We start from the raw sequence: 25,140 nt of genomic DNA, 5'->3' as shown, positions 1-25,140 counted from the left end.
TATTAACATTTTTATGTATCATATACAAACAACAAAATTCCTAAAGCATGTTAAAATACCGGTTATTTTAAATGTTTGTTTAGGCACCGTAGAAACCTTGGTAGAAGCTACTTGACGGATAGAAAGCAAAAAAGACATCAAGCACAAAACGAAAGGCAAAAGGAAATCAGTGCAGATTCATTATCAGTGGAATTTCGGGGCGTTCTTGGTGTTTTATTTGGCCGCTGAAAACTTGTTGCGGCTACATTGAGTAATTTATTGCTTGTGAATGTCTATTTGATATTATTCTAATGGATAGTGAGGTAATGGAGAGGAAAATTCTTGGCGTTTGATCGATGGCTACTAATGCCTTTGTCATCATTCCAGCCACCATCCGATGGTCGTCTGATCGATTTAGTGGACAACGAGTGGATCGCCGACGAGCTGCCGTACGACCACATTTTAGTGCCTTCCGATAAGCTCCCTGATCCGGAGGCAGATAATGGTGACTCCCATTTGACGCTGAAAGAGCAGGAGCAAAAATGGACTGATCTGGCGCTTTCATCGTTGGCTCCGGATTTGTCCGTGACTGAGCAAGTCAACTTTCCGGGAGTGTAGTGGAGGCAGTGAGGGCCCCCCTCCCTGTCTACGAAGATTGTTTTTGTTTTAACTCAAGTGACTAATCGAACAACAGTATACAGATAGCAAAGAATAGTTTAACATTACCACTAACATTATGAATCGCCACCTACATTCCCCAACGATACTGACGGAATTTGCCCGCACGTTCGAAGAAGAGCAGGAAACTATATTTTCCAAACTCGTCAACAAGCTTACCAACACCCGGCCAACAAATGAGTCACCGATCCACACGTCGGTTTTGCACGAGGAACGTGTGCAAGGTGAAAATTTAGTTGCAAATGCTACCGCTCGTCCAACGGCAACTGTCTCGAACCAACCATCACCATCGGCAAACCGTGGACCAGCCATAACAGTTACGAAAAGCCCGATAAATAGCAATGCTGGGCCTTCAGCGTCTTCGAAGGAACCGTCTCCAGCAGAACGGAACACTACCAGCGTGCTGCGGCGCCTAAGTAGCTTAATATCGCAGAAATCAACCGTAAGTTTTAAATTTGATTTTTCATAAACAGGTATTTATTTTTCGTTTATCTTTTTACGTGCTACAGACCACCCGAAGCTACAAGCACACCGATCTTCCGAAGTTCTGGATGCCCGATTCAACCTCCATCGAGTGCTACGATTGTTCGGTAAAGTTTTCTACCTTTCGTCGTAAACACCACTGTCGCCTGTGTGGTCAGATCTTCTGCACCAAGTGCTGCAACCAGGTGGTGACGGGAAAGATCATCAATTGCTCGGACGACCTGCGGGTGTGCAACTATTGTTCCAAGGTCGTACTAACGTACCTCAAGACGTCGAGCATAGCGGCCGACCTTAAACCCGACCTCAAGGCGTTACAGGATGATCTGGCACAGAAACTGTCCACCCTGCAGCCACCGGGCAATGGCGGAGACGCTAACGTACCGTCGGGAGCCGGGAGAAGTCGGCGCAAAATATCCGTCGGCTATCAGGAGGAACGCTTTGCCGCTAGCGCCGGGTCAGGTATTTCATCCGCCGACCGGAAATCCATCCTGCAGCAGTCCAACTCGCTGAAAACATTGTACGATGAGATGTGTCGTTCGCTGCCGCTGTACAATCGTGGCCACGAGTTGATCGACTTTTTGTTCAGCAAGCAAAAATCATCGAACAACATGCAGGCGGTTGCAATACTGAACGCGATGATCGATGCCGGCTTTCTGATCGCCATCAGCGAGCTACGGGGTGATAGTGGTGCTGTGGAGGAGGTAGAAAATACTCAACAGGGTCATCAACAGGAGCAAAGCCGAGAGATGCATCGAGGTAGCAGCGGAGGATCAGCAGAAGATGAAGAAGATCCCGTTGCAATGACGATCGAGTTTAGCGAAGACACCGTGTACAAGTTGGCCGTGCTGCAGGATCGTCCGGTCGGTGCGCCCGGTTCATCTGGCACTGGTGGGGCCTATCATTTGGAGTTGAATTTCAAATCTAGTTCCGTTTTGATGCGCTCCGGAAACGATGATCAATCGTCACTCGACAGTGAGGATGGGGTCGGCGGGAACGGTGGTGGCAGTACCACACTGAGTAGCATCAATCTGAAGGACTCGGTAATGGACAGCTCGTACCTCATATCGACCGGAGCCAAAGCACTGCTCCAGGTATTCTGTGAGCACGAGGAGATGCTCGTGAATCAGTTGCTGCGTGCACAAAACCTCGATCCGTCGTGGTCCAAAACGCTCATTCCGATAGTGGCCCGGGTGGCAAACACGCTGCGCCTCGACGCAGCCTACGGCACGGACGCGATGGACATCCGGAACTATGTGTACTTCAAGAAGGTGCCCGGTGGCGAACGGTGCGAGTCGCAGATACTAGGTGGGGTTGTTTTCTCCAAGAACGTGGCCCACAAAGAGATGCCCCAGAAGGTGGACAAACCTAGGATACTGTTGCTCCAGTGCGCCATCGCGTACCAGCGTGTGGAGGGGAAATTTGTCAGCTTCGATACGCTGATGTTGCAGGAGCGCGACTATCTGCGCAACAAGGTGTCGAAGATCATCAGCCTCGGGCCGAACATTGTGCTGGTGCACAAGAATGTGGCCGGCATTGCGCAGGATATGTTGCGCAACAATGGCATCACGCTGGTGCTGGACGTGAAGCTGTGCGTACTGGAGCGGATCGCTCGATTTTTGGATTGTGATATCATCAGCTGCATTGACTCAAACGTGGGACACCCGAAGCTGGGAGTTTGCGATCGTTTCCGTATTCAAACGTTTTACGATGATCAAGGTAAGAAGATTACTATGGTTTTTATCGTAGAACAAGCTGACCCGACGAACTTCGTCCCGTCAAATAATTATGCAGTTTCTAATATTCTAAAATTTGAAACTTACTACCTGTGAGATATGTTAATTTTTGTTTTAAAAAACTGTATAGAGAAGAAATTTGAATTCATTATATTGGAAATCATTTTATTGTGATTTTATTATTCCTTTTATTGTAACGCACCTTGATAGAATGCATTTTTAGTCTTTTGTTCGGGTGCGTAAATGTACAATGATGCCAGTTTTCCAACGCGTGAACATGCAACATTAGCTGGCCATGAGAAAACCAAAGCATTTCTAGATTTAAGCCACACACTTCCAGCGACTGCCCTTGTGACTTGTTGATTGTCATCGCAAATGCAAGATTAACTGGAAATTGAATTCGCTTGAACTGAAATAGCATATCGTTCGATTTCAAGGGAATTCTAGGAACTAAACATTCGGTCCCCTTATAAGCCCCTTTTAAAATTCTTGCCTCTATGATATTGTTCATAAGTTGCGTCACAATCAATCGTGTTCCTTTACAAAGTTTCGGCGAATGAAGGTTTCGAAGCATAATAATTACAAATGATGCTGCGGCATACCAGGCAAATCCTAAGAATTCAGAAATTCCACTGGATAATTCACGGCTTCGTCTTCATTTTCAACACGATCCATTGATTTGTATGATCACAAATCTCCCGGAATTTGGTTTAAAGGTATGATCGCAAATCTCCCGGAATTTAGTTGAGGTCATTGACATCTATATTTTTCCGCAGCTAATATTGCACGTGAACTCATCCAATCGTTAGCATAATTTTGGGTGATATTTGGATACACATTAGTTATGAGATCCTCTTTAGCTGAAGTGAATTGGCAAATGGTAGTCGGAATTGATATTAATCCACTGGATATATTAACCGGAATCTGTCCGTTTCCAATTCTTAGAAGCTCTTTGGAGAAAACTCTTGCGCTTCTATCCTGTTGCAAGTGCACTCGCATATTCATAGTCAATCATATAGTTTTTACGTATTGCCACAAATACGATGATTTGAGACATGCATTTACTTCATCTGCCGGTGTTGATTTTGAAATAACGGGAACTGTTTGTATAAAATCGCCTGCCGTTCGATCTGCCGTTGCGCCACCAAAACGACCGTTATTGTTCCGAAGATCTTGGAATGTTATGCTGTCAAGTGCTTTGAGGGGCCGTTTGTGAGCCATTGTGCACTCATCCCACACAATTAGTTTACAATTTTTCAATACTTGGGCCATAGCTGATTGCTATGAAATGTTGCAAACAGGAGTTTCACTGAGTTGCTTGTTTAACGGTAATTTTAGTGCGGAGTGTGCCGTTCTTCCACCTTCCAGTAGCGTTTCAGCAATTCCCATGGATGCGATAGCCAACGCAATACGATTTTGAGATCGTGTTGCCGCCAGAATCAAGGATATTAAGAACGTTTTCCCAGTTCCGCCGGGCGCATCCAGGAAGTATAGTCCACCGTTTCCATCATCGATAACCTTCACCAATGGATCATACGCACTCTTTTGCTGCTTGTTCCAAAATGGGACATTTCTTAGAACTTGTTGTTCCAACGCCTTTATGTCGTATGCGCACTCACGATTCAATACGTCTTGGATTTGGCGATTTGGCGCTGGCATATGAATTTCTGTCAATAATTTGCCACTTATTAAACACTAATCTTCAATCAACGCCAATTCTTCATTGTAGATCTTATCGTTCATTTGTAACTCGAAATCTCCTGTTGTTACTCGAATGCGATGTAAAATGTCTTCGGCGATGTCATTTTTGTACGTTTTCCATAGTTGGCGCGGATTTGAAGGCTGACATGTCGAAATGATCTTCGCGAAAAGTGTACGAACTTCAGTGGCATGTGAAGCAGCTGCAGCAGCATGGCGTCGTCCATTGTTTGATTCCACTGATTATCATGTTCCAATAATTCTAACTGCTGGCATGCTTCTCGAAAAGTTGAACATACGATACGATTCACGGTACGCAATGACTCAAACGATGTTGGACCAACAACAACCGAAGATAGAAGCAATCATCGTTTTTTGGGTGGATTGTGTATATTCGTCCTAATGCATTAGTTGAAAACACAACTGGATTACCGTCTACTGGTTAGCCTCGCTTTCTACGTAACCATTTCTTTGACGATGCATTCCATGAGTAATATCGAGGCATTTCCGAATAAACCAATGTTCTTGCAAAAGGATCGCTGGCGCAGGTAAAACAAAACTCGTCAAAGTTGTTGCTGGTTGTGTTTCGGCTCGTTGTACTGCATTTTCTAGGTTGAAATACACTCTTTGACCATTCTCCAAATGAACTGCGAGATGCACAACAATAGGTAATCGCTCATGAATTGCAAAAGAAAATATTCTCCATAGCGCTTCATTGACAGTTAACGTATCGTCCCATTTGATACTTGCTGATCTCATCTCGCTCAAGATGTAGGTAATGTATGTAAGATAAGATTCGTATTTCAAAATTATAAATTTGAATACTACTTTATGAAAAAAAGCCTTTTTTTGAGTTTTCTGATGTTTTTGCTTGTTCTTTAAAATTTTCAAACTTTTCATTTTTCTAAAACCTTAAAATGACCAAAAGGAAGAAATCGGCAAAAGATTCCGTTGGAATAAGTTCAGCCATTTTGTATTTTCGTTAAAAATGGAAGGTTTTTTTTACTTTTGATATGGAAAAAAGCCGTTTTTACCGAATTTTCCCATTTTCCGGCTTTTCCTTAGGAATTTTCAAATTCTCTTTTTTCCTAAACCTTCCTTGGGCAAAAAGGTACAAATCATACGAAGACGTCATCAAGATTGGTCCAGCCGATTTTGAGTTTTAGCATCACGAACATACAAACATCCATTTTTATAGATATAGAGATTAATTTATTTGGTTGCTTTCTTAATTGCAGGATCATCGAAAACCCTGATGTGCCTCGAGAAACAGCACAGTCCACGTGGCTGTTGCGTTCTTCTGCGCGGAGCCAAGCGCAGTGAACTCTCCAAAATCAAAAAGATCGCCTCGCTACTGCTGCTTGCCCGACACAACTGGCGTTTCGAGCTGTCCTACCTGTGCGACGTGTACGCCATGCCGCCCACTCCTCGTGCCAGTATTTTTGACTCGAAAGAATCCACTCCCTTGGAACCACCGCCGTTACCATCCTCAGCGCTCACTGCGATTAGTGGAGGCGAAATCAAAGGTTACGAAGAACGTCAGCCGGCGTCGACGAACTCGAAACCGGTTTCGATTGACACCACGACGACGAAAGTGATTCGTACAACACCTGGGAACACAACGAACCGGGAGGATGTCGGCGAATGGACTGACCCGCTGCGAGCCGGAGAAAGTGACGGACGTGTCGACGAAGATGATAACTCCATCGAGCTGGCCGTAGAAATGCCGAGCGATAATCGATTCCGTTCCGCACTAAGCTCCACGATCCTATCGATCAGCCCGTTTGTAGGGTTTCCATTGCCTTACCTGGAAACGGATAGTGGCCGGAAGTGTGCCCTGCGGTGCTACTTTCCCGACGAGCTGTACTTCTCGAAGCAGTGGAGCGATGCAGGGGGGGGTTCCGGAGCCGGCTCGGATCGATATGGAGCAACTTTGTCCGGTGATGGAAATGTTGGGCCAAGTGGGGCGGAAAATGAAGAAGATGAAAAACAACTGCTTCCGGTGCATCCATTTGTGACGCACAAGATCACCGCGTCGATCGACAGTAAGGAAATGCAGACGATACTAGCAAGTTTTCGCGCCTGTGGAGGAAGATATCCGAAGGTGTCCATGAGTGAGTATCAACAGGATGGGTGATGATTTTTTGCAGTCAATTTAAAAACATTATTTCTCCCATTTCTCATTTTATTTTGCCCTGGGTATTGAAACATAAAGGATATAGGAGCATTTTGACTTTACCGCCCTGTAACTTCGAAAACTAGCATCAATATAAATCATTTCAAACCTATTACCAATCTTATAAATCGCCAATGAAGTTTAAAAATACCCTTTTCTAGTTTATCGATTTGATACCAAAGTTTAAGGATGTCCTGAATAACTTCTTCAGCGATGGAATATTTATCTCCATATTGTGACTGAGATGAGCAACTCAAATTTAAATTTATTGCGAAAATTCATCAAACACCCTTTATGAATTATGGGACGAAACTTGTAAGCTCACACTGAATGTTTTCTCTCTTTTTTTGCAGTGAAGAAAGGATCCTCGCGTAAACGTCGTCTCACGACTCTTGCCCAAAGATCGCTGGAAGAGTTCGTGTACCGTGACGCGCTAGACATTGAGAACCATCAGCGGCTTCCGGTACTGTTCTGTAGCTTTAATTATAACGAAAACGTACCCTCGACCTTCTGCGCTCAACCGTCGTACTTGGATATGCAATTCTATGGCCAGAACGACATCATGCTGGGTCTTTTCCTTGAGCATTACTGCTTCCGCAGCTCGTACATCTGCAAGTCGTGCAATCTGCCGATGATGGACCATGTGCGTCGGTACGTACACTCCGGTGGCTGCATTCAGGTGAAGCTGGCCGAAGATCTCACCAAGGTTGACACGGGTACGATACTGATATCCTCCAAGTGTACGATCTGCAACGAATACTCGAAACCGGTACCGATGTCGCATGACACGTGGTGCTACTCGTTCGCGAAGTTTCTCGAGCTGCGCTTCCACGGGCACGCGTACAAGAAGCGAAGCTGCGAGGGTGTTACGGAGGATATCGACGGCCCTAGTGGAGCGGGCGACGGAGCTATGGTTTGTCGGCATTCGCTGCATCGTGACTTTGAGCAAAACTTTTCCTACAAGGGAATAGTGGCGAGCTTTCGGTACACGGCGATCGATGTATGGGAGATAGTGCTGCCGGCCATCTCCATCTCGCTGCTAGGCCCGACCCCGAACGACGTAGCGCACGCACGCACCAGCATCACCGAGCAGCGTACGGAGGAGATGAAGCATCTGGCCGTCATGGGCTACGATGTGTACGTGAAGATCCTAGAAAAGCTGGCGGAATTGTCGGCCGATACCGATACGTTCGCGAAGCTGAAAAAGAAAGCGAACCAGGACCAGGTGGCGTTCAAGCAGCGTATCGAAAAGGTACAAAAGCTGCTCACCGAGGAGGTGATCTCAGTGGAACTGGTGGACGATGCGATCGTGACCTTAAAGCACGTGCTGGCGGAAGCGATCGAAGAATGGGAACCGAAGCTGCACGAAATCATCAATCAGGCGAAGGGTGCACAGGCGCCTAAGAGCGCACCACCGGGTGATGGGGGAAATGGAACCGCCGGAGGGTTGCAGGTGGACAATGGTACGATCGCCACCGAAGAGCTGGATCTAACACAGTCGGGTGGTGTTGAAACACAGCAAATGGAGCAAGAGGGAGCTCCTCCCGTACAGGAGAACCAACCAGATTCGGACCAAAACGAAAGTGAACCACCGAAACAAGAGCTTACAGCGGTCGGTAACGATCCACCATTCGATCAGGAGGATCGTGCGATGGTACCGGCCGTCGGTAGTGACGAAAAACAACCGACACGTGATAGTATGAGTGAGAAAAAGACGGTTAAAACGCTTCTCAGTCAGCTGCTGTACACGAACGACTACTCGCAGATTCTCAGCTCCCCGCTGCCGCCCCACGAGCACCACTGCTTAAAGGCGGGTCTGTTCCCGATCGTTGTCAACGAAATGGACGTGGGATCATGCATCGCCTACAGCTTGATGTCGCAAGAGTATCGCAAGATGCTGGACAGTATGAACAGCGGCGGTAGTGGTGGCGTTTCGACGATCGGTGCCGTGGAAGCCAGCCCAAGCTTGAAGCGCAAATCGCAATCGGTTAGGTAGGTGATTAGGAAACATTCCAGCCTGTATTGGACCTTAACAGCTTAGTGGTTAACTCGTTACAGTTCGACGACAGATGGGGATGAAACGACCGGAACGACCCACGCGAAAAGTGAGCAAGATAAGAAGCATAAAAATGCTGCTCATAGTGAGATTCATTTTCAGGTATGTTATTATAAAAATATTGAAGGTTATTCCTAGCCAATGATAGCTTTCTCAACGCGACTTATCAAAATCCCAAGCAAAAAATTAAAGAACTCAGATCGCATCCGTTTTTATCCGCTTACACCTACCTTGTTGTCTGTTCAGCTTTTTCATTTGTTATTATTTTTTTTCTATGTGATTGAGACAAGACACGTTCATTTCCTCGTTCAGCAATTGGACATTTTCCCGGAAAGGCCTTAATTGTTCAATTCACACAAGATTGGCAGTGAATTTTGTTTTTTTCCCCTTTTATTTTTAGGATTCGAATTGTAATTTTGTATGCAAAATTTACTTCGCAAAAGAGTTCGATCTGATCCGTTGTCAGGTGCTAAAACGCCCACAAACACCCGGCTCAACGCATCGCATGTCCTCTGCCAGCGGCACAAGTATGGCCCCGCCGTCTTCCGTTGGCGGAAACACGTTAGTCGCTGGCAATGGCAGCAGCACAAGCGGAACCAATGCAAGTGGTCCGAATGCCGCTGGAGTCACCAACGCGGATCCGCTCGAAACTTCCCAGGAAATGATGGATATGGTGCGCAAAATGTTTGCCCGATCGCTCAGCAAAAGCGTCCGATGGGAGGCACGCGGGGGCAAGAGTGGATCCAAGTTCAGCAAAACGGTCGACGATCGGTTCGTGCTGAAGGAAATGTCACGAACGGATTTGACCATCTTCGAAAACTTTGCACCGAATTATTTCGAGTACCTGCAGAGGTGCATCAAGCAGAAGCATATTACTTTGCTGGCGAAGATTTTTGGGGTCTTTAAAATTACCATCAAGCGCAAAGAGTAAGCATTTCTGTAGGAGGCGGATCATGTGTAAAGGATAACTGAATCATGACTCTTTTATTTAACCACTTCTGTACACAGCAATACATCCGTTGAGAGTTCTGTGCTGGTGATGGAGAACCTGTTTTGCGGCAAAGAGATCAGCGAAAAGTATGATCTCAAGGGTTCCGATCGGAATCGCCTGGTGGATCCCAACCGGCAAACCGGAACGGAGCGTGTGCTGATGGACGAGAACTTCATACAAAGTAAGGCGATTTTAGTTTTACAATCTTCAAAAATACCTATTGAAGGAGGTTGGTTTAACAAATCTACTCGTTTATTACTGCAGTGTCCTGGACGAACCCGTTATACATATTGTCGCACAGCAAGACGGTCCTGAAGGAAGCGATCACCCGTGACGCATGCTTTCTCGAGCGCAACGAAGTGATGGACTACTCGCTGCTGGTTGGTCTCGAAAACTCGGAGAAAAATCTCGTGATAGGCATCATTGGTAGGGTGACCAACATGCAGCACAGAATCATCGACGAATCTAATCCTTTCCCTTATTTTTGCTTCCTCCAACCATCAGATTACATACGCACGTACACATTGGATAAGAAGTTTGAATCCATGATCAAACAGTCGGGCCTTATGGGTGGCCATGGGAAGCTGCCGACCGTGGTTTCACCCAAGATGTACAAAAACCGCTTCATCGTGGCAATGGAAAGGTAAGGCTTTTAACGATTATCTCATATACGCGATGGTGACGGACGGGTGTGCGCTAATGGTAAATCTTTCCTTTTCCTTTTCCTCCCCGCATTAAAGATACTTTTTATCCGTTCCGGATCGTTGGGAAGGTTTGGCGAAGAAATAAATCTAAACTACTTACTTTGCGCGCGCTGCAAATAAACTTAAGCGACTGGGGTTTTGGGTACGATAGCGTCCGAAATATTATTAACACTTTGAACCGTACATTTAACTTTGCAATTTTTTTATAGAAAGAAACAATCTTTTTGTGAAAGCTGTAATTTAAGGAAATTTTTCCAAGACTCAAATGTTATTATCATAATTATTGATGTTATGCACGATTCGCCATCTCGATTAACCTAGACTTTCTGTGCCCTTTCGCTTAACTTTTCCTCTATCCTCGTGTTCCGAATGTCGGTTACTGGTATCGCGAGGGCCAACGAGAACGTTCCCCTTTCTCTGAATATAAATTTTCATACCAACCTTGACGGCACGTCATCAAATCAACAGTTGAACAAATTTAGACGCGATAAAGCCCTCGCCGCCATCGACGGTTTGTGGTGGTGACCTCTAGCAGCGGGGAGTTGCGTGAAGGCCAGTGCAATAATTATTTCTTTTCGTGTGTGTGCTCTCCATCGGTAAGTGCGGGAGGAATTCGCAAAAAAAACATTGTGACCCTGTGTCACGTAATTTTGGTGGATAATTTAGTCCTTATTTAAAGTGTAGAACCTGTAGAAGAAAAAGAGCACATGAAGGGAGCACATTTATCTTGAACCATTTAATTTATTAAGTTATCTTGTTTTTGTTGCCTATCCTCCAGTATAACGATACGATGAATGTAAATTTTATTTAAACGAAAAACGAGAAACAAACTCCTTTTGTAAAATGCACAAACGCTGGTCAGTTTGATTTCGCCAATTGTTAGGTGCCACAAACACCCAACGCTGTCCTCGTTGTGGTGACTGTGATGGACCTTCGATGGGACACATTATCGGACGCTGATGTTCAGTAAAAATGCGAATCATAGATCGTTGCCGGTTCGGCCCATCGGGTCGTTCGGCGTTTGGTTGGCGCATTCAGTACAACGAACGACTGCGTGCCCGTCTTCAGCTTGTCCCCAACCCCGGACTTTTTCACTATTCCCCGGGGGGTCGCCTGTAGGTTACCCTTACGGTACGCCGCGTTCGCTTCGATCACCTTCGTGCGATTACGCACACTGTGGTCACCCTTCCGGTGCAGATCCTTGTAGAAGATGATCGGTTCGTTCTCACGCTGGATCGCAATGATGGGCGATTTCGCCCGGCGGCCGTGCTTCGCTATCCGTACGGGCAGCTGCACCGGACTGGCCGGCCGGGTATCGTGGCGTCGCGTCGTACTGGTGGTAGTTCCGGTGGCATTCGTGGTGCTGGTCGTCGTGGTGGTGGTGGCGTAACCTTCGTTCGTGCTGCTACCACCGGTCGTATCGTGAACCTGCACAACGGGAAGCGGTGCTTGATTGACCACGGCCGAAAGCTGGCCATCCTGGAGGATCTTCTGTGCCAGCAGACTGCCCCGTTCCTTCGGTGGCGATCGCTTCTTGATCATCAGCTCCCTCTGTGCCTTACGATACTCGGGCTGAGCGACGAAGGTCTGCAGTACGTCACCCTTGTTGCCTTCCGGAGTGGTGCCCGCGTTGGTGGTGGCCGCAGCCGTACCGGCAGCATGCACATTGTACTTGATGGGGGACGGTGTCCGGCGGCTGGTCCGACGATGCGGTGGTTTTTCGTACACATCCTCCAGGTTGATGCTGCAGACCGGTTTCTTCACCAGTGGCCGGGAGCGTGGATAGTCAACGTAAGAACAGCTGGAAGGTGTAACAAGTTTATAAAATAACTGTTGCTGTTTTCAAGAATATCTTCTACTATTTCTGTTCAATGAACCATTCTTGGTAAGGTCTGTCCATTGAGGGATTAATATACTGGCGGAAAGCGTGAGGACAGACTACACTAGAAATTGTGAGTTCGAATCTAGAGTCCGGCCACTTCCGATATTATGAACGGCTGGGATCTACAATATGTTATCCTTCAATAGAATCAAGACAAGGCTCATATAGGTCAGTTTTCTAATGGGCGTAACCCGTATAGTATTGGATGAGATCCCCAAAATCGCATGTGATTTTTAAAATACCACCCGTACTCAAAACTGGACCAAATTCACTTTTTTTCTTCAGTTTTGTTAACTTCCATTCGCAGGGAGTTAATTCTTCTTGTAAATTTATGGGCTACACCACACACCTTGAAGTGGGGATATAATTAAAATATTATTTATGGCCCTCTAATTACCACATCTGCAATGGTAGCCTCCCGTTGTAGACTCTTTGAAATTATAGTCTTGACAACTATTAAAAGTCTAGGTAAAAAGCGAAGGGAGGTGGTCTCATTAGGGATCGTAAAAGCATCACATTGTGGTTGAAATGTAGTATGATTAGGAAAAATTGGTGTGTGTAAATAAATGTCTATGTGTTATAAAGAACTTATCAGAATCAAAGAAGATTACTTCCAAGAGTTCTTAAAAGAACCGGGTCTTCTGATATTCCGTTCAACAAAGTAGCAATAGAAACACATACCGATACATAGGCGTATAGTCCATGTCACCCTGCATCGCCAGGAAGTTGTCCTTCGGTTTGGCCTTCTCCGGCTTGCACTTGATGTGCGGGTTGCGAAAGCTGTAACTGTACTCCGGTTCCCGCCCGAGGAATTCACCCTTGAGCGACAGATTGTCCTTCCGCACGACGCACTGGGAGCGCCACTGGTCGCCGACACCGCCCGGTGGCAGTTCCCGGTAGCTCTCCTTGTACTCCGGCCGAAACTCGATCGTACCGTGCAGGCTCAGGTTGTCGAACTTCCGGATGGGGGCACTCTTGGTGAAGTGATCGTAGTACTTGTAGCACTCCTTGTACTCGGACGGTGCCTCCCGGAAGTTGCCGGTGAACGCAATGTTGTTCAACTGCGGCGTCGACCGGGACTTGTCCGCCGCCTGCGGCAACCCGTACTGCCGCTTGTACTCCGGCTCGAACGTCGCCTCGCCGGACAGTCTTAGGTTGCTGCGCGTCAGCTGCTCCCGGTTGTGCAGCTTCGAGTCGGACGCGCTCAGGTCGTCCCGCTTGCTGCCGGTGGTGTCACTGCGGTGACGGAACCGCTGGTCCATACTGTCGGGCAGGAAGTCGTACGGTAGAAAGGACGACTTGTACTCGGAAGACGCATTGGCGAGACCCGTACCTTGCGTGGTACCGCCGTCCGGCAGCTGGAAGTTTTCCTCTGGACGTACGGCAGCCGGTTTTGACCTGGAAGTCGATATCATCCTTATTTCAACCACGATCAGATGATGTAATAGTTAAGGCTCACTTCTGGATCGTGTCCTGGGAATAGCTGACAAACTTGGAGTGATTCTCGGACAAACCCTTCATCGTGCCCGGTTCGATATGCAGCGAGGTGCTTCTCCGCAGTGGTAAGGCTCGATCGTAAATACTACGTCTCCGTCGATGATACTGATCGTTGTACTCCGTCTGATGGGCGTCTGTCAGCGACGGAAGCAACGGCTCCGATTTGTTGTACAGTGAAAAGTTGCTGCCTGTGTGTTCTGTGGAACAAACGAAGGTGAAGTGGAGTCAATATACGTGCCCCAAGAGCCTTAGCTTTTTGGTATCTGAAGTCGGAAACACATTGCTTACTGGCGTGGGCTTCGGAAAATTGTCGCTTCCGGTAGGAGTGTACCTGGTCGATCGTTATAAACTCGTGTGGATTATCGATGTGTGTGCGTCCCTGTGCGTACCACCAGCTACCGGTTCCTAAGGGAATGGGCAATGAGTGGACAGTTTCAGTGAGCTATTCTGTATCACAATCATAATTGATTCGAGTGCTGTTATTAGCTCAATTTTGTTAATAATTACAGTGATATGGCAAAATCTAAAATAAAATTAGGTCACATAAACTAAGTAGCCTATAACTAATTACAGCATAGCATTGTAATATTTTTTACTTCTTTTTTAAGTATCACGGTTTAAATTTGCATGCCCGCTTTTTCAAACCGAATAATACGTTCTTCTATTAATTTCATCCCAAGCAAAAGAATGTCAGCTTTTCTTGGTGTACGATGAGCGTGTCTAGCATAGAAAACAATATATTTTAGTCTCTTACTGTGCCTCAGTCGAGGTATGTCCGGCTCCGACACGAAAGTATTCCAATCGAAATAGTTGCGCCCATGCGACCTGCAAAAATGGATTCGGAAAGCAATCATAGATTGATTATACTGTTTCGTGCATCAAGTATAAGCAAATGATTAATCATTCTAGTTTTTGATAACGATTCTTATACTATCCCGGGATGTCTTAATAGTATCAATTGAAAGGAATAATTTCACATTCTACCTCCATCTACAATGTGTTACGATTCGCAGTTAGAATTCTTTAACCACTTGAAATGTGTGTACCTTATAAAACACGAAAAATTTGGTTGAATAATGCCACCACTTTCCTTTCTTTCTCTCTTTGTTTTTTTGAACTAGCACTAATTTTCAATTTTCTTTTAAGCACACAACACAACACAACACAACATATCGATACAGTGGTTTCGCCACCGAAGTTTGCTCCCAATAACCGATCCGACCGCAAGGCTTCCCAAACAAACCAAGCCCCTTGATGCGATCCTGTGCATTGATCCAAATAAATGCCTGGAAATCTTATCGCTAGGCAACTTGCATGCCCTTATTGACTTCACCACCGTTGGCAAGGGTGGGTCGTTTATTGAATAGTTCGGGAACGCATGCACACATAGCCAGAGTGCGCCAAGGCAATCCCGTTCGAACGGTTTTTTGTGTGTCATTTGTTGCATATTTCTATTTTATTTCGCAACCCACTTTATGGCTCCCAGCGGGGATCAAATCGAACGCCGCTACTCCGTTGCCAGTTTGAAGACGAATTTGATTGTATCTCGGATGGTTTTGCGATAAGTACTGCTTAATGCCAGGGTCGTGGAAATAATTTGCAACCCAAAATGAGCTGGCTATAGCCAGCCCGTTACAAAAGATGTTTGCATAAGCCAGCGCGCAACATGCTATTGACCTAATTGTTGCCTTTTTCTGACCACACGAAGAAATGTAAACTATCCTACAACCTCATCTGCGTGGCAATCAGTTTATTTGGCCTCGAGGGGGTGTGAGTTGAATTACCGCTTTGTTACTTCCTCTGGGCTGTAAAGTGATTCCGGATTTTTACGATCTGTAAACCGAAGCGGGGAAGAACCGACGTGGTCAACTCCCCTCTAGACGGTGCTTCCGTGACAGTTTTAATCGACGTCCGGTCGTTATTATGCTTACGATTTTATTGCGCGGAAAGATCTTCTATCAGAAGCCAAAGGAACGAGAGCTTTTCGGTTAGAGTTTCGGAAAGAATCCCTCAATTTAGGCGTTACAAATGATAAATCAAACTGTTTTAGTAGGATTATTCGTAGTAAAAAGTATTTTTGTTAAATCCTATTTAAAATTACATTTTCATTTAATTGCTTTGATAATCTACTTTATCAACTGAAATTACAAAAAACGTACAACAAATGATATGTTCTTTGAAAACATGTTTTGGAAAATGTCAACTACTTCAAAATTATTTGGAATACAATTATTTTTTATCAAGAACGATCTATGAAATAAGATGAATCTAGGACACAAGAGCGATTTATGAAAAAAGAAGCATCTTTATGAATAAATTATACATATTTTTTGTTCTTTCTTATAGTAATGTTAAATTTTTCGTCACCTCCATAATTTTTTAAACAGTTTTCTTCATTTCTAGCAAATTTAGTAAATCTTCTTCAGGATTGAAAACTTGTACTAGTATATGCTTCACAATATTCCTAATCATTTTTAATATAATATAACTGGCTTAAAATTTCGGTGCTTATGTTTGATGAATTTCAATTGAATATATGTTTGCGCCTAGCACCTTCTCTTTTAGAAGGATCTCAAATGGTATGATAGTGATTAAACAAATTAAAACAAAATAATGAAACAGGGAAAGAATAGATTGATTTAAATTATTTATAAAAAACTATTAGAAAGGACTCTACTGATATTATTGTAATGTACAGGGTAGGACAAGGAAACTTGATGACTTGAGATGGTCACTAGTTTGCGAAGTGTAGTCAAATTGAGATGGCAATAGACTTATCTAAAAGATGGGTTTCCGATTTTGTTATCACATAAACAAAAACCCTGGGAAGTGCACTCTACCGATTTTGCGACATCTTTCTAAGGTTATCTTAAATCCATCGTCTAAAATAACAAACTTCGAACCATGGAAGCGTTGAAAACCAACGCCACGCCATTGATTGCTGTGGATATATTTGGGAGAATGCAGTAAAAAAGGTCAATCGGTGTTTTTATGAGGCGCATCATTTGCCCAGTATTGCTTTAAAAATGGCATAAACTACAATTTCGTAGAGTGAACTACATGATAAAAATAAGAATTAATATGATAAGTTTGCACTTTTTTCCAAAGTGACTTTTCAAATAATCAAGTTTCCCTGCCCTATTCTGTATATGTGATTTATTAAATTTCTTCACTTATATTAGGCGTCTAACCGCATTGCTAGAATTATTTGAAACTACCTCAACAATAATAGTTTTAACCTTTTCAGTATTTTAATGTATTTCAAGATTCCCTTTCTTTTTTAGAAAAGTTTGGTCCCTTCCTTTTTTAGAAAAGTCCGTTAAGATGATTCACAATGGTACATGTACATCCTTTGCACTATTTTCGCACTATTGTCTTGCAGAATGGCCAAATCAACAACGCATCGGCTGTTTGGTCGATGTGTCTGACGAGATATTACGTGTTTCACCTTTCCGTTTCCGTTTCGCGCCGATTCCCGCCGGTGCATCATTGACCGGTCGCTTACAGGCCAATTAGTTAGCGGAAATGTTACTTACACGGGTGCAGGGGGTTGACCTACTTTGGGACGCGCACGAAACCCCACCGGTTTGCAAAGCCCCTACCGACCGGGGGGTTTGCAATTTTGCAGTGCCAATTTCCCGTACGTGCGAGACATTCCCGTGCAGGATTGGCGCCATGCCTGGTCATGGTATTCCACTGCAGGAAGCTCCACGAGTTCGCGTTTGAATGTTTGAACTTTAATTCGTTGCGTGAAATGTCATCATTATTATACGACGGGGCGCGTTTTGGGAGGGGGTCGAAAGGTTGTCTATATCGGGAAAACAATTTACTAATGGGTCTCTTACCGCGCCGTGGGTCCTCGTTGGTGCCTTTGCCTCGCACGTTTGCTCATGGTGCTTCTTGTGGTTCCGTTTCCGATCGGCTGTTGATCACTGATTTACTGGCTGCTTCCTTCTCCCGAAGGCACGCGCACACTACCTGGGCTGAAGCGAACTTCCGGTGGAAATACACTTTGCACAAAGTGGAAATACTGAATGCTATTTTAATCACAGTTCTATTTTAGTGCGGCCACTCGAAACGGTTTAACGAGACAACACAACCGCATAACGGCACGAGCTAACACTTTAAATATTTGATTATGGAATGAAAACTTCCATCCACCCAACAAAACTAGGAACGCGGGAGTGTGTTGTGGGAGGGTGATTTTTCCTATTGCCTTGTAACGATTATCACATTATATGACCTTTTACCAGCTGTGTTTACCTACACGTAACACTGTGTAATAAACGGTCCTTGAAATAAGGAGGTGACGGTGCGAGTTTATCACTTCATTTGAACACTTCGATGGTGGAAAAGCGGCGCTTCGGCGATGGTGGCCACCCGCATTTCTTGTCACTCCACCCGAGCCCCGGACACCGCGGGGAACCGTGCGCACTTGGAGGTCCTTTCGTGTTTTGTGCTGCCACCGTGGGGACAACACATCCTATCCGTTAGTCCGCTGTGGCGGTACTAAATCCGGACCCGTCCGTTCGTCACACAGGACTCGGGTCGGGTTTGGCTTTTGAGGTCGCTAAAAATAAATTACCACACCCGCGCGAAATGTTCCACCCATGTTTGTTGAACGCTTGCCTCCTCCTCCTCCTCCTACTTCATCGCACGCTTCGATTTCCTGCGGGTTTTCCACACACATCCATCCCGAAGGTCCGAAGGGGTCGTACCCTCGTCAGTGCTGTTCCACGCAAGCTCACTCCAAGCGGCCACGAAAGACGCCGTCGGTCAGCTGTGGCGTAGTGGTGGCTCACTCACACTTGTACGCACGACGCTCCGCCAGGGGTCCTTTTAGTGGAAGTGGAAGTGAGCCTTACACGGGGAAAGGGGAAGGAAAACGTCACGCCTTGACCCTTCCATCTCAAGGCAATCATGCCAACGGTGAACTAATCGTTATTGCCTTCCGTACCGCCAACGTTCGTCAATCGGATGGAAGTGGAAGTGGGGTTGTACGGCAGTGGTTTCCTTTCGGACAGAGCATCGGGAAGGGTTCTGTTCGACACCAGGGTTTGGAGGAGGAGGGAAAGAGTTTACGGGCAGGAAATTGGCAAACTCTAATAGCTTTCACGGTTGAGTGTAATACCACGGATGGGTCCATTATTAAGATTAATTTTTGATATATCAAATCAAACGTTTATCGAACCCGTTTTGAACCAGTTGCAGTAAGTAATAGACCCTAGAATGAGCTGCTTTGGACAATTCAATTTCCCAACGTATATTAAATTTAAAATGCAAAACGGGATCCCAAAAATGCAAATGCACGTCTCACATGCAAACGAACCGAGTTTGAGGATGTTGCGATCCACCGAAAAGCTGAAAATGAAACCATTTTGATCCCCTGATACACTGAGCGGGCTGCAACGATAACCAACTTTCCTTTCCTTTCCTTACTTTCCTTTTTGGGGGTCGTTCCTTTGACCTGGCGGAATAAGAAACATGAACGAAAAAAAAACCAACCACACCGTGTGCCGCCTTGAAGGATATTCCCAGCGGAGCCGTCGGTCAGCATTCTTGCGGATAAAACCAGAACGACTTACGTCGAACGACACCTCGGCCGCCGACGCCTTGTTGAGCGTGGGTTTTCCTTTTGGGGAACCCGAGGCAACCGGAGACACGGCTTGGAGGGAGGGAAACACGAACCTACAGTACGAGGTATAAATCCAGTTCAAGGTTGTAGCTAGCAACAGTTCGTTGGACGGATGGCGGTATACGCTCGGGTACACATCGGCAGGATCCCTGAACAAGATTTGAACGGGAGTTCCACTCGGTGTGTTGGGATTGGAGTTGCTACCGCCGCCCACCTAATGGACGCCATTAGGGACGCCACACTTGGGCGGTGGTCGTTTTGTAGGACGTTGGGAAAATGGTATGAACCGGTCACGGTCGCGCGAGGTGGAAAACCGCGGCCGGAAAATGGAAAGCCCTCCCGCAATCTGTAAAGTCATCAATTTAGGTGATGGACTCTCCACGGCGAGGGCGTATTTACACGACGGTGGAATCCGATTCCGCACCCCACCCAAAGCGATGGTTTGGCCCGCGCTGATTCATGGTTTTACGATCGATTGGAAAGCTTTGCCAATTAATGTACCGCTTCATTAATTAATTGCCGCGGAAGTGGAGTGATATGAAAACGGGTATTAAATCTCCCAACATTAGCGGCGATGTCGAGGGAACGGATACTCCCAGAAACGTGTACCGTTGAGGCCTCATTCCAGGTTGACTGTTGTTCTACTTAATCTTGAGATAATCTCTGTGGTGAAAGTATCGTTCTACGGTTTCTTCTACGAAAGGATAACCTTCTTATCGTGTGACATATTCATTAATAACGGGTGGTCATTACACTCATTTGTGCCGTATAAGTAGGTTTATCCACATCCACCTCTAATCTGTATCATTAGTGTGGGTCATAAATGTTGCAATATTTCATCGGGGTGTCCACCAGCCGTACAACATGTGTTTACGATTGTGGTGTTGATTAAAGCTATATTTTTTTAACGATGACATTCTTGAAATTACTATGAATCATATCTCTTTTTCCCGATTTCTTTAACTTTGGGAAAAATTACACTTCACCGAGTTTATTATACGTTTCTAGCTCTAGAGCTAGAGTTAGGAAAATAATGGAATATGTTGAACAAACTTTTTTGGAATAAAAGTTGCTTTAACCCCTGTCTTGAGCTCGTTTAGAAACTGATTTTGAAGACCCATGAAATCGGCGTCCAACTGCTCCCTTTTATATAATTTCTTACGTGCACGTGGTTAAAGCACGTGGTCAAAACCTTTAAAGCGCATAGGGATCAAGAAAAATTAAGCATTCTGTTAGTATTTTTTTACAAACTTTGTAGTATCAAATGAGAATTAAGCGTGAAATACTGTTTTAGATGTTACAAAATCATTCATTACCTAAAATATGGTTTACTTACAATTTTATAACAAACATGGTAACAACATGTTGAAAGTTTTAATTTATTAAATTTATGCTTTGACTTAATTTAATTTCTTTAACACGTTAAGCGCTATGCCCAAAATGCACTGCTTTCAGTTCTGCCAGCGATTCGTAGAAACGCCGGCCTACCCAACGGGCTCTGTCGGCCCGAGCAGACCGACGCCGGCTTACGGGGAAGAACACTGTCGGCCCCATGGGGCCGACGTAGCGCTTAACGTGTTAAATGAGAGCTTTTTTGCGTACGCATTACTTACCTACCTTGGAATGGACTTTAAGAAAAAAGTTCCCTTCTCTGATTTTGCTTTGGTGTGAAATGGAAGAGGAGATATTAAAAAAGATAGTCGGCAGAAATGCAATCCATATAAACTGAGGAAGTGAGCTTGTGCTAAATTCAAAATCGAAAATAAGAAAAATCACATCGCTGCTCCGATGCAGAGTTACTATTTTCAAAAACTACAATAATTCATTGCCAAACAAATGTTCGTAATGCAGTTTATTTGAGGTTCGGTGAGAAAATAAATACTTTCGAGTATTGCTCGGTATTGTTCTTGGCTTCAATGCAAACGATGATGATGCACTGTTTCCCTATTGTATTGATTCACTCAAACAATCGATGGCGTTCTGGGCGTCACTAATGAAATGTGGAGATTTTGTGCGGAATGGAGTTTGAAAGCAAATTGTGATAAACTAACGCTTATTTCGTCCTAAAATATACACGTTTATTTTCCATCAACATTGAACCTTGATCGGCAAAGCAGTAAAGCTTGCGAAATGCATTAGCGCCGTCGATCCTTGCTGCGCCTGTACGACCGAGGCGACCGGGATCTTGAGCGAGAGCGTGAGCGTGAGCGGGAAAGCGACCGCGATCGGGACCGTCCATGGCGGCGCGACGAGCTGGAACGTTTCGTGTGACTAGTCGAGGAAGCCGTCGATTTTGTGGAGGCCCTGTGATGATGCTGGTCGCTCGATCGATGACGCCGATCGCGACTGGGAGATTTTGATCGTGAGTGTGATCGTGAGCGAGAACGTTGGTGATGATGCTGCTGCTGCTGTGATGGGGGTTTGTGGTTGTTGCTGGAATTTTTCGCGACCGGTTTCTTTCCTGCGTCGTCCTCATCGCCGCCGTCACCACCATCGGATCCCCAGAGATCGTACTTGGAGAGATCCTCATTGTCCTCATCCTCCTCGTCCTCTTCATCGTCTTCCTCATCTTCGGCGTCCGAGTCGGCGTCGTACTTTTTCCGCTCCCTGCGCTGACTGTTCTCCCGTTCACCACTATCGCTCGAATCGCTTCTGCGCCGTCGATGTCCGACCGAGCGATTGTTCTGCTCCTTCGGTCTTGATTTTGGTTTTTTCCGACGCCCAAACTCATCATACTCATCGTCGGATTCAACTCGATCTTTGTATTCCACTACGCCACGATCGTTGTAGCCGCCGCCGTATCCTGTTGGGAAAGGACAAAGCAATTCCGTTAGTTACGTAAACCAACAAAACCGCCTGCAGCCGTGTCTCTCTCCCGGTAACATACCGGTCCGTTCCTCGACGTCGCAAAAGCGAGGGGCACTGCAGATGTTGCACGTGTGCCGACGGGCCCAGTTTACGTTGGCGCATTTGTTGCACTGCCAGTCTTCGGCGCTGAACAGACCGCGCGATTTTTCCGCCGCCGCCTTGCCAATCTCGGTGCCCACTTTCTTTTTACCCCCACTGCTGCCACCGCCGTCCGAGTCGCTGGCCGCCGATCCATGCCGCGAGCCGCTGTTGGGACGCTCCTTTCCGCACCGGTTGCACTGGTTGCGACGGGCAAAGTTTAGATTCTTACAACTACCGCGTAGTTACACATCGACCGGGGGGAGGCGCGCCGTGCACGTAACGCATTTTTTGGTGCCACGCCGCCAAACGGGGTTTTACGGTGGCAAGTTTACGGAAGGATGCATGGGGGAAGCCAAAAACGTTAGATCCCAAATACTCTTCAAATGTGGTGTGCTATTATAAATTGCCTGCAGCAGGGGGTTTGCTTACTCGGGCTCCGGACAAATCCAATCGCCATTCTTGTTATTGGACGGTCGCTTTCCGTCGTCGGATTTGGCACTTCCGACGCTGCTCATTGCATTTACCTTCCACGCTACCGACTGCACCCGGCAGACGCTCGCTTACGCTTTATCCTTTGGCCACCGGAATACGCCTAGAAGGGATAGAAACACTTTGCAGGCCACTTTTTTGCATCAATTATTCTTTGCAGCTTCTTTCGTTATTGACGAACTGGATGTTGGAACAAGCTATCTGACAGCAGCGTTGCCGGAGAGACCAAAACATTTATCTTGCGACCAAGGTTAGTTAAAAAAAGCTTCAAGCACCTTGGTCATAATTTGAAATAGTGGCTAAAATAATTAATACATTAAATACTATTTGGTGTTTATTTCAATTTCAACGGTATATCCCTCAAATGAAAGGTTTTTTAAGACAAATACATTTTTACAGCAGAGGATTTTTCTTAGATTTTAGTTTCGGTAGAATTTGTAACAAACGCAGTGCTGCCAGAATCTCTGAAAGCAAAAAGATGCGCGAAGGTAGTGTTTCAACAACACTCGAGTTGTCGCAGGAATGTCGCAGAAATGTGCCAGATTTCGCGGATGCCACAGAAAATTCCAAAATCGTAGAAAATTTGAAAAGAAAAACGTTAAAATCGTACAGAAATGATAAAAGAAACCAAAATTTGCACAAGCAAAGACTAGAGGGGCCGGAAAATTGTAATCAGAAATTGTATAAAATTGAAGTTTAAATGCCATCCGCGATGATTGCATCGACGGACCAAGGGTATTTTTTAAAAAATATCGTAAAACAGGCAAACATGAAGAAAGCACCAATGGGGTGAAATCCTCTGGCTTGTTTTTATATGAATTGTGCTATTTTAAATATATAAAATATTGACATATGTTCATAGGTGTGTAGGGGGTCCTCGACAGCCGAGCGGTAGCGCCGGTTAGAAAATCGGCCCATGAGCGCCGGGGCTCACCACCTCGACGGCGTGGGTTCGAATCCCAACCGAGACCGGACCCTCCCCTGTACGAGAGGACTGACTATCCACGTACGTACAACAGGGAAACAAGTCTCGTAAGCCCTTAACGTAAGTGTGTCTAAAACACCCTATGTGTATTTATAGGCTCTTAAAAGGCATCAACTACCTTTAGTATTTACTCAAGTATATAACGTATATCGAAAAAATTTCGATTTATATCCCTTGCATGTTGGTTGTGAAGACAATAAATAAAACATTCTCATCCGGTAGCAGTGGCAATATGAGGCTGCCCAATTTGAGGCAGAATGCACCGGTATAAGTGTTTGGCGAAACACTAAAGCATTCCATGTTTATTAAATTTGTTCACTCTCCATTGCATTTTTCAATTGAAACAACTCAAAATTGTATATACTCTACATCCGTAACATATAAAAAAGGTTTGACTCATTTGACGCAATTGACTCCTTTTACAATTATAGATACTCAAATAATATCAAATCTATAAGATCTTTCTATAAATCAAATAGTCAATAATCTAGTGCGATTTGCCACACTTTGTGGGTCACTTTGCCCCATCATTTCAAATGGCGGGTTCTTCAAAATCTTGGTTTAAGGTACAAAGTTCCACAGTTGAGTTGGGCTTTTTTGTAAAGGATGAGCAATTGGGGAATTGTTGGCTTCAATTGACAACGCTGATCATGTTTTTTTTATTTTGCTAAAAACGTGCATATAGGCATACATCTTTGTAGGGCGAAAGACGAAGGTTTGAGGTTCCACCTTCTACTCATGTATAGAAATTAGAGAATAGACAGTTAATCATCTCTTAATTAGATACTGTTTCCCAAATGTGACTGTTTAACAACTCCGAATGCTGTCGCCTTACGCAAAATATAATAGCTAATAATTTACAAACACATCGTACCATTCCTACCATGTACACCATTGCTGGATTAACATATTTAGCCTATTTTGGCAATTTATTTTTTTATAAATAAAACCAATTAAAACATTCTCCGCGATGTTGCTGATTTCATGCGTTTCGGTTCGGTTTATTTGCTCAAAGAAATCACACTTAATTGCACCGTACAGTCTGGTGAATTTAATGCCAAATTGAGCCTCATAATGTACTCTCACCGGGATTAGATCGCCATCATCCATGTATGTATGCATGTATGTATCCAGCGCAGGCATTAGCGAGCATCTTGCTCGGCGAACCGTGCCGGTTACATAGAAACGGTACATGCAACTGGTTA

At 45.2% G+C, this 25,140-nt stretch overlaps 4 protein-coding genes across 4 annotated transcripts; 2 read left to right on the top strand and 2 right to left on the bottom strand.

Moving 5' to 3' along the window:
• Nucleotides 1-165: 165 nt before the first annotated feature.
• On the top strand, nucleotides 166-734 carry LOC131267396 (anaphase-promoting complex subunit 13). The gene is made up of 2 exons (XM_058270263.1): nucleotides 166-302; nucleotides 367-734. Exons 1-2 carry the CDS (start codon nucleotides 291-293, stop codon nucleotides 595-597), a joined length of 243 nt encoding a protein of 80 aa, XP_058126246.1. The 5' UTR covers nucleotides 166-290; the 3' UTR covers nucleotides 598-734.
• Nucleotides 587-10,681, top strand: LOC131267373 (putative 1-phosphatidylinositol 3-phosphate 5-kinase). Its single transcript, XM_058270238.1, has 10 exons — nucleotides 587-1,099; nucleotides 1,167-2,856; nucleotides 5,810-6,685; nucleotides 7,101-8,739; nucleotides 8,806-8,905; nucleotides 9,204-9,730; nucleotides 9,812-9,975; nucleotides 10,059-10,220; nucleotides 10,299-10,437; nucleotides 10,535-10,681. The coding sequence occupies exons 1-10, from the start codon at nucleotides 716-718 to the stop codon at nucleotides 10,581-10,583; spliced, it is 5,730 nt and encodes a 1,909-aa protein (XP_058126221.1). The 5' UTR covers nucleotides 587-715; the 3' UTR covers nucleotides 10,584-10,681.
• Nucleotides 10,682-11,461: 780 nt separating this feature from the next.
• Nucleotides 11,462-19,740, bottom strand: LOC131265160 (uncharacterized). The gene is made up of 9 exons (XM_058267420.1): nucleotides 19,727-19,740; nucleotides 19,463-19,661; nucleotides 19,317-19,344; nucleotides 15,662-15,710; nucleotides 14,632-14,702; nucleotides 14,166-14,282; nucleotides 13,840-14,074; nucleotides 13,062-13,778; nucleotides 11,462-12,299 (listed from the first exon to the last, which is right to left on the bottom strand). Exons 1-9 carry the CDS (start codon nucleotides 19,738-19,740, stop codon nucleotides 11,462-11,464), a joined length of 2,268 nt encoding a protein of 755 aa, XP_058123403.1.
• Nucleotides 19,741-21,337: 1,597 nt separating this feature from the next.
• Nucleotides 21,338-23,141, bottom strand: LOC131267383 (zinc finger Ran-binding domain-containing protein 2-like). Its single transcript, XM_058270250.1, has 3 exons — nucleotides 22,891-23,141; nucleotides 22,400-22,692; nucleotides 21,338-22,315 (listed from the first exon to the last, which is right to left on the bottom strand). Exons 1-3 carry the CDS (start codon nucleotides 22,974-22,976, stop codon nucleotides 21,648-21,650), a joined length of 1,047 nt encoding a protein of 348 aa, XP_058126233.1. The 5' UTR covers nucleotides 22,977-23,141; the 3' UTR covers nucleotides 21,338-21,647.
• Between the last annotated feature and the right edge of the window lie 1,999 nt (nucleotides 23,142-25,140).

The sequence above is a fragment of the Anopheles coustani genome, chromosome 2, assembly GCF_943734705.1.
Source record: "Anopheles coustani chromosome 2, idAnoCousDA_361_x.2, whole genome shotgun sequence".
In the NCBI taxonomy this organism is placed as follows: Eukaryota; Metazoa; Arthropoda; class Insecta; order Diptera; family Culicidae; genus Anopheles; species Anopheles coustani.
The sequence above is the reverse complement of the archived record's forward strand: the minus strand, read 5'-3'. Positions and strand labels throughout refer to the sequence as shown.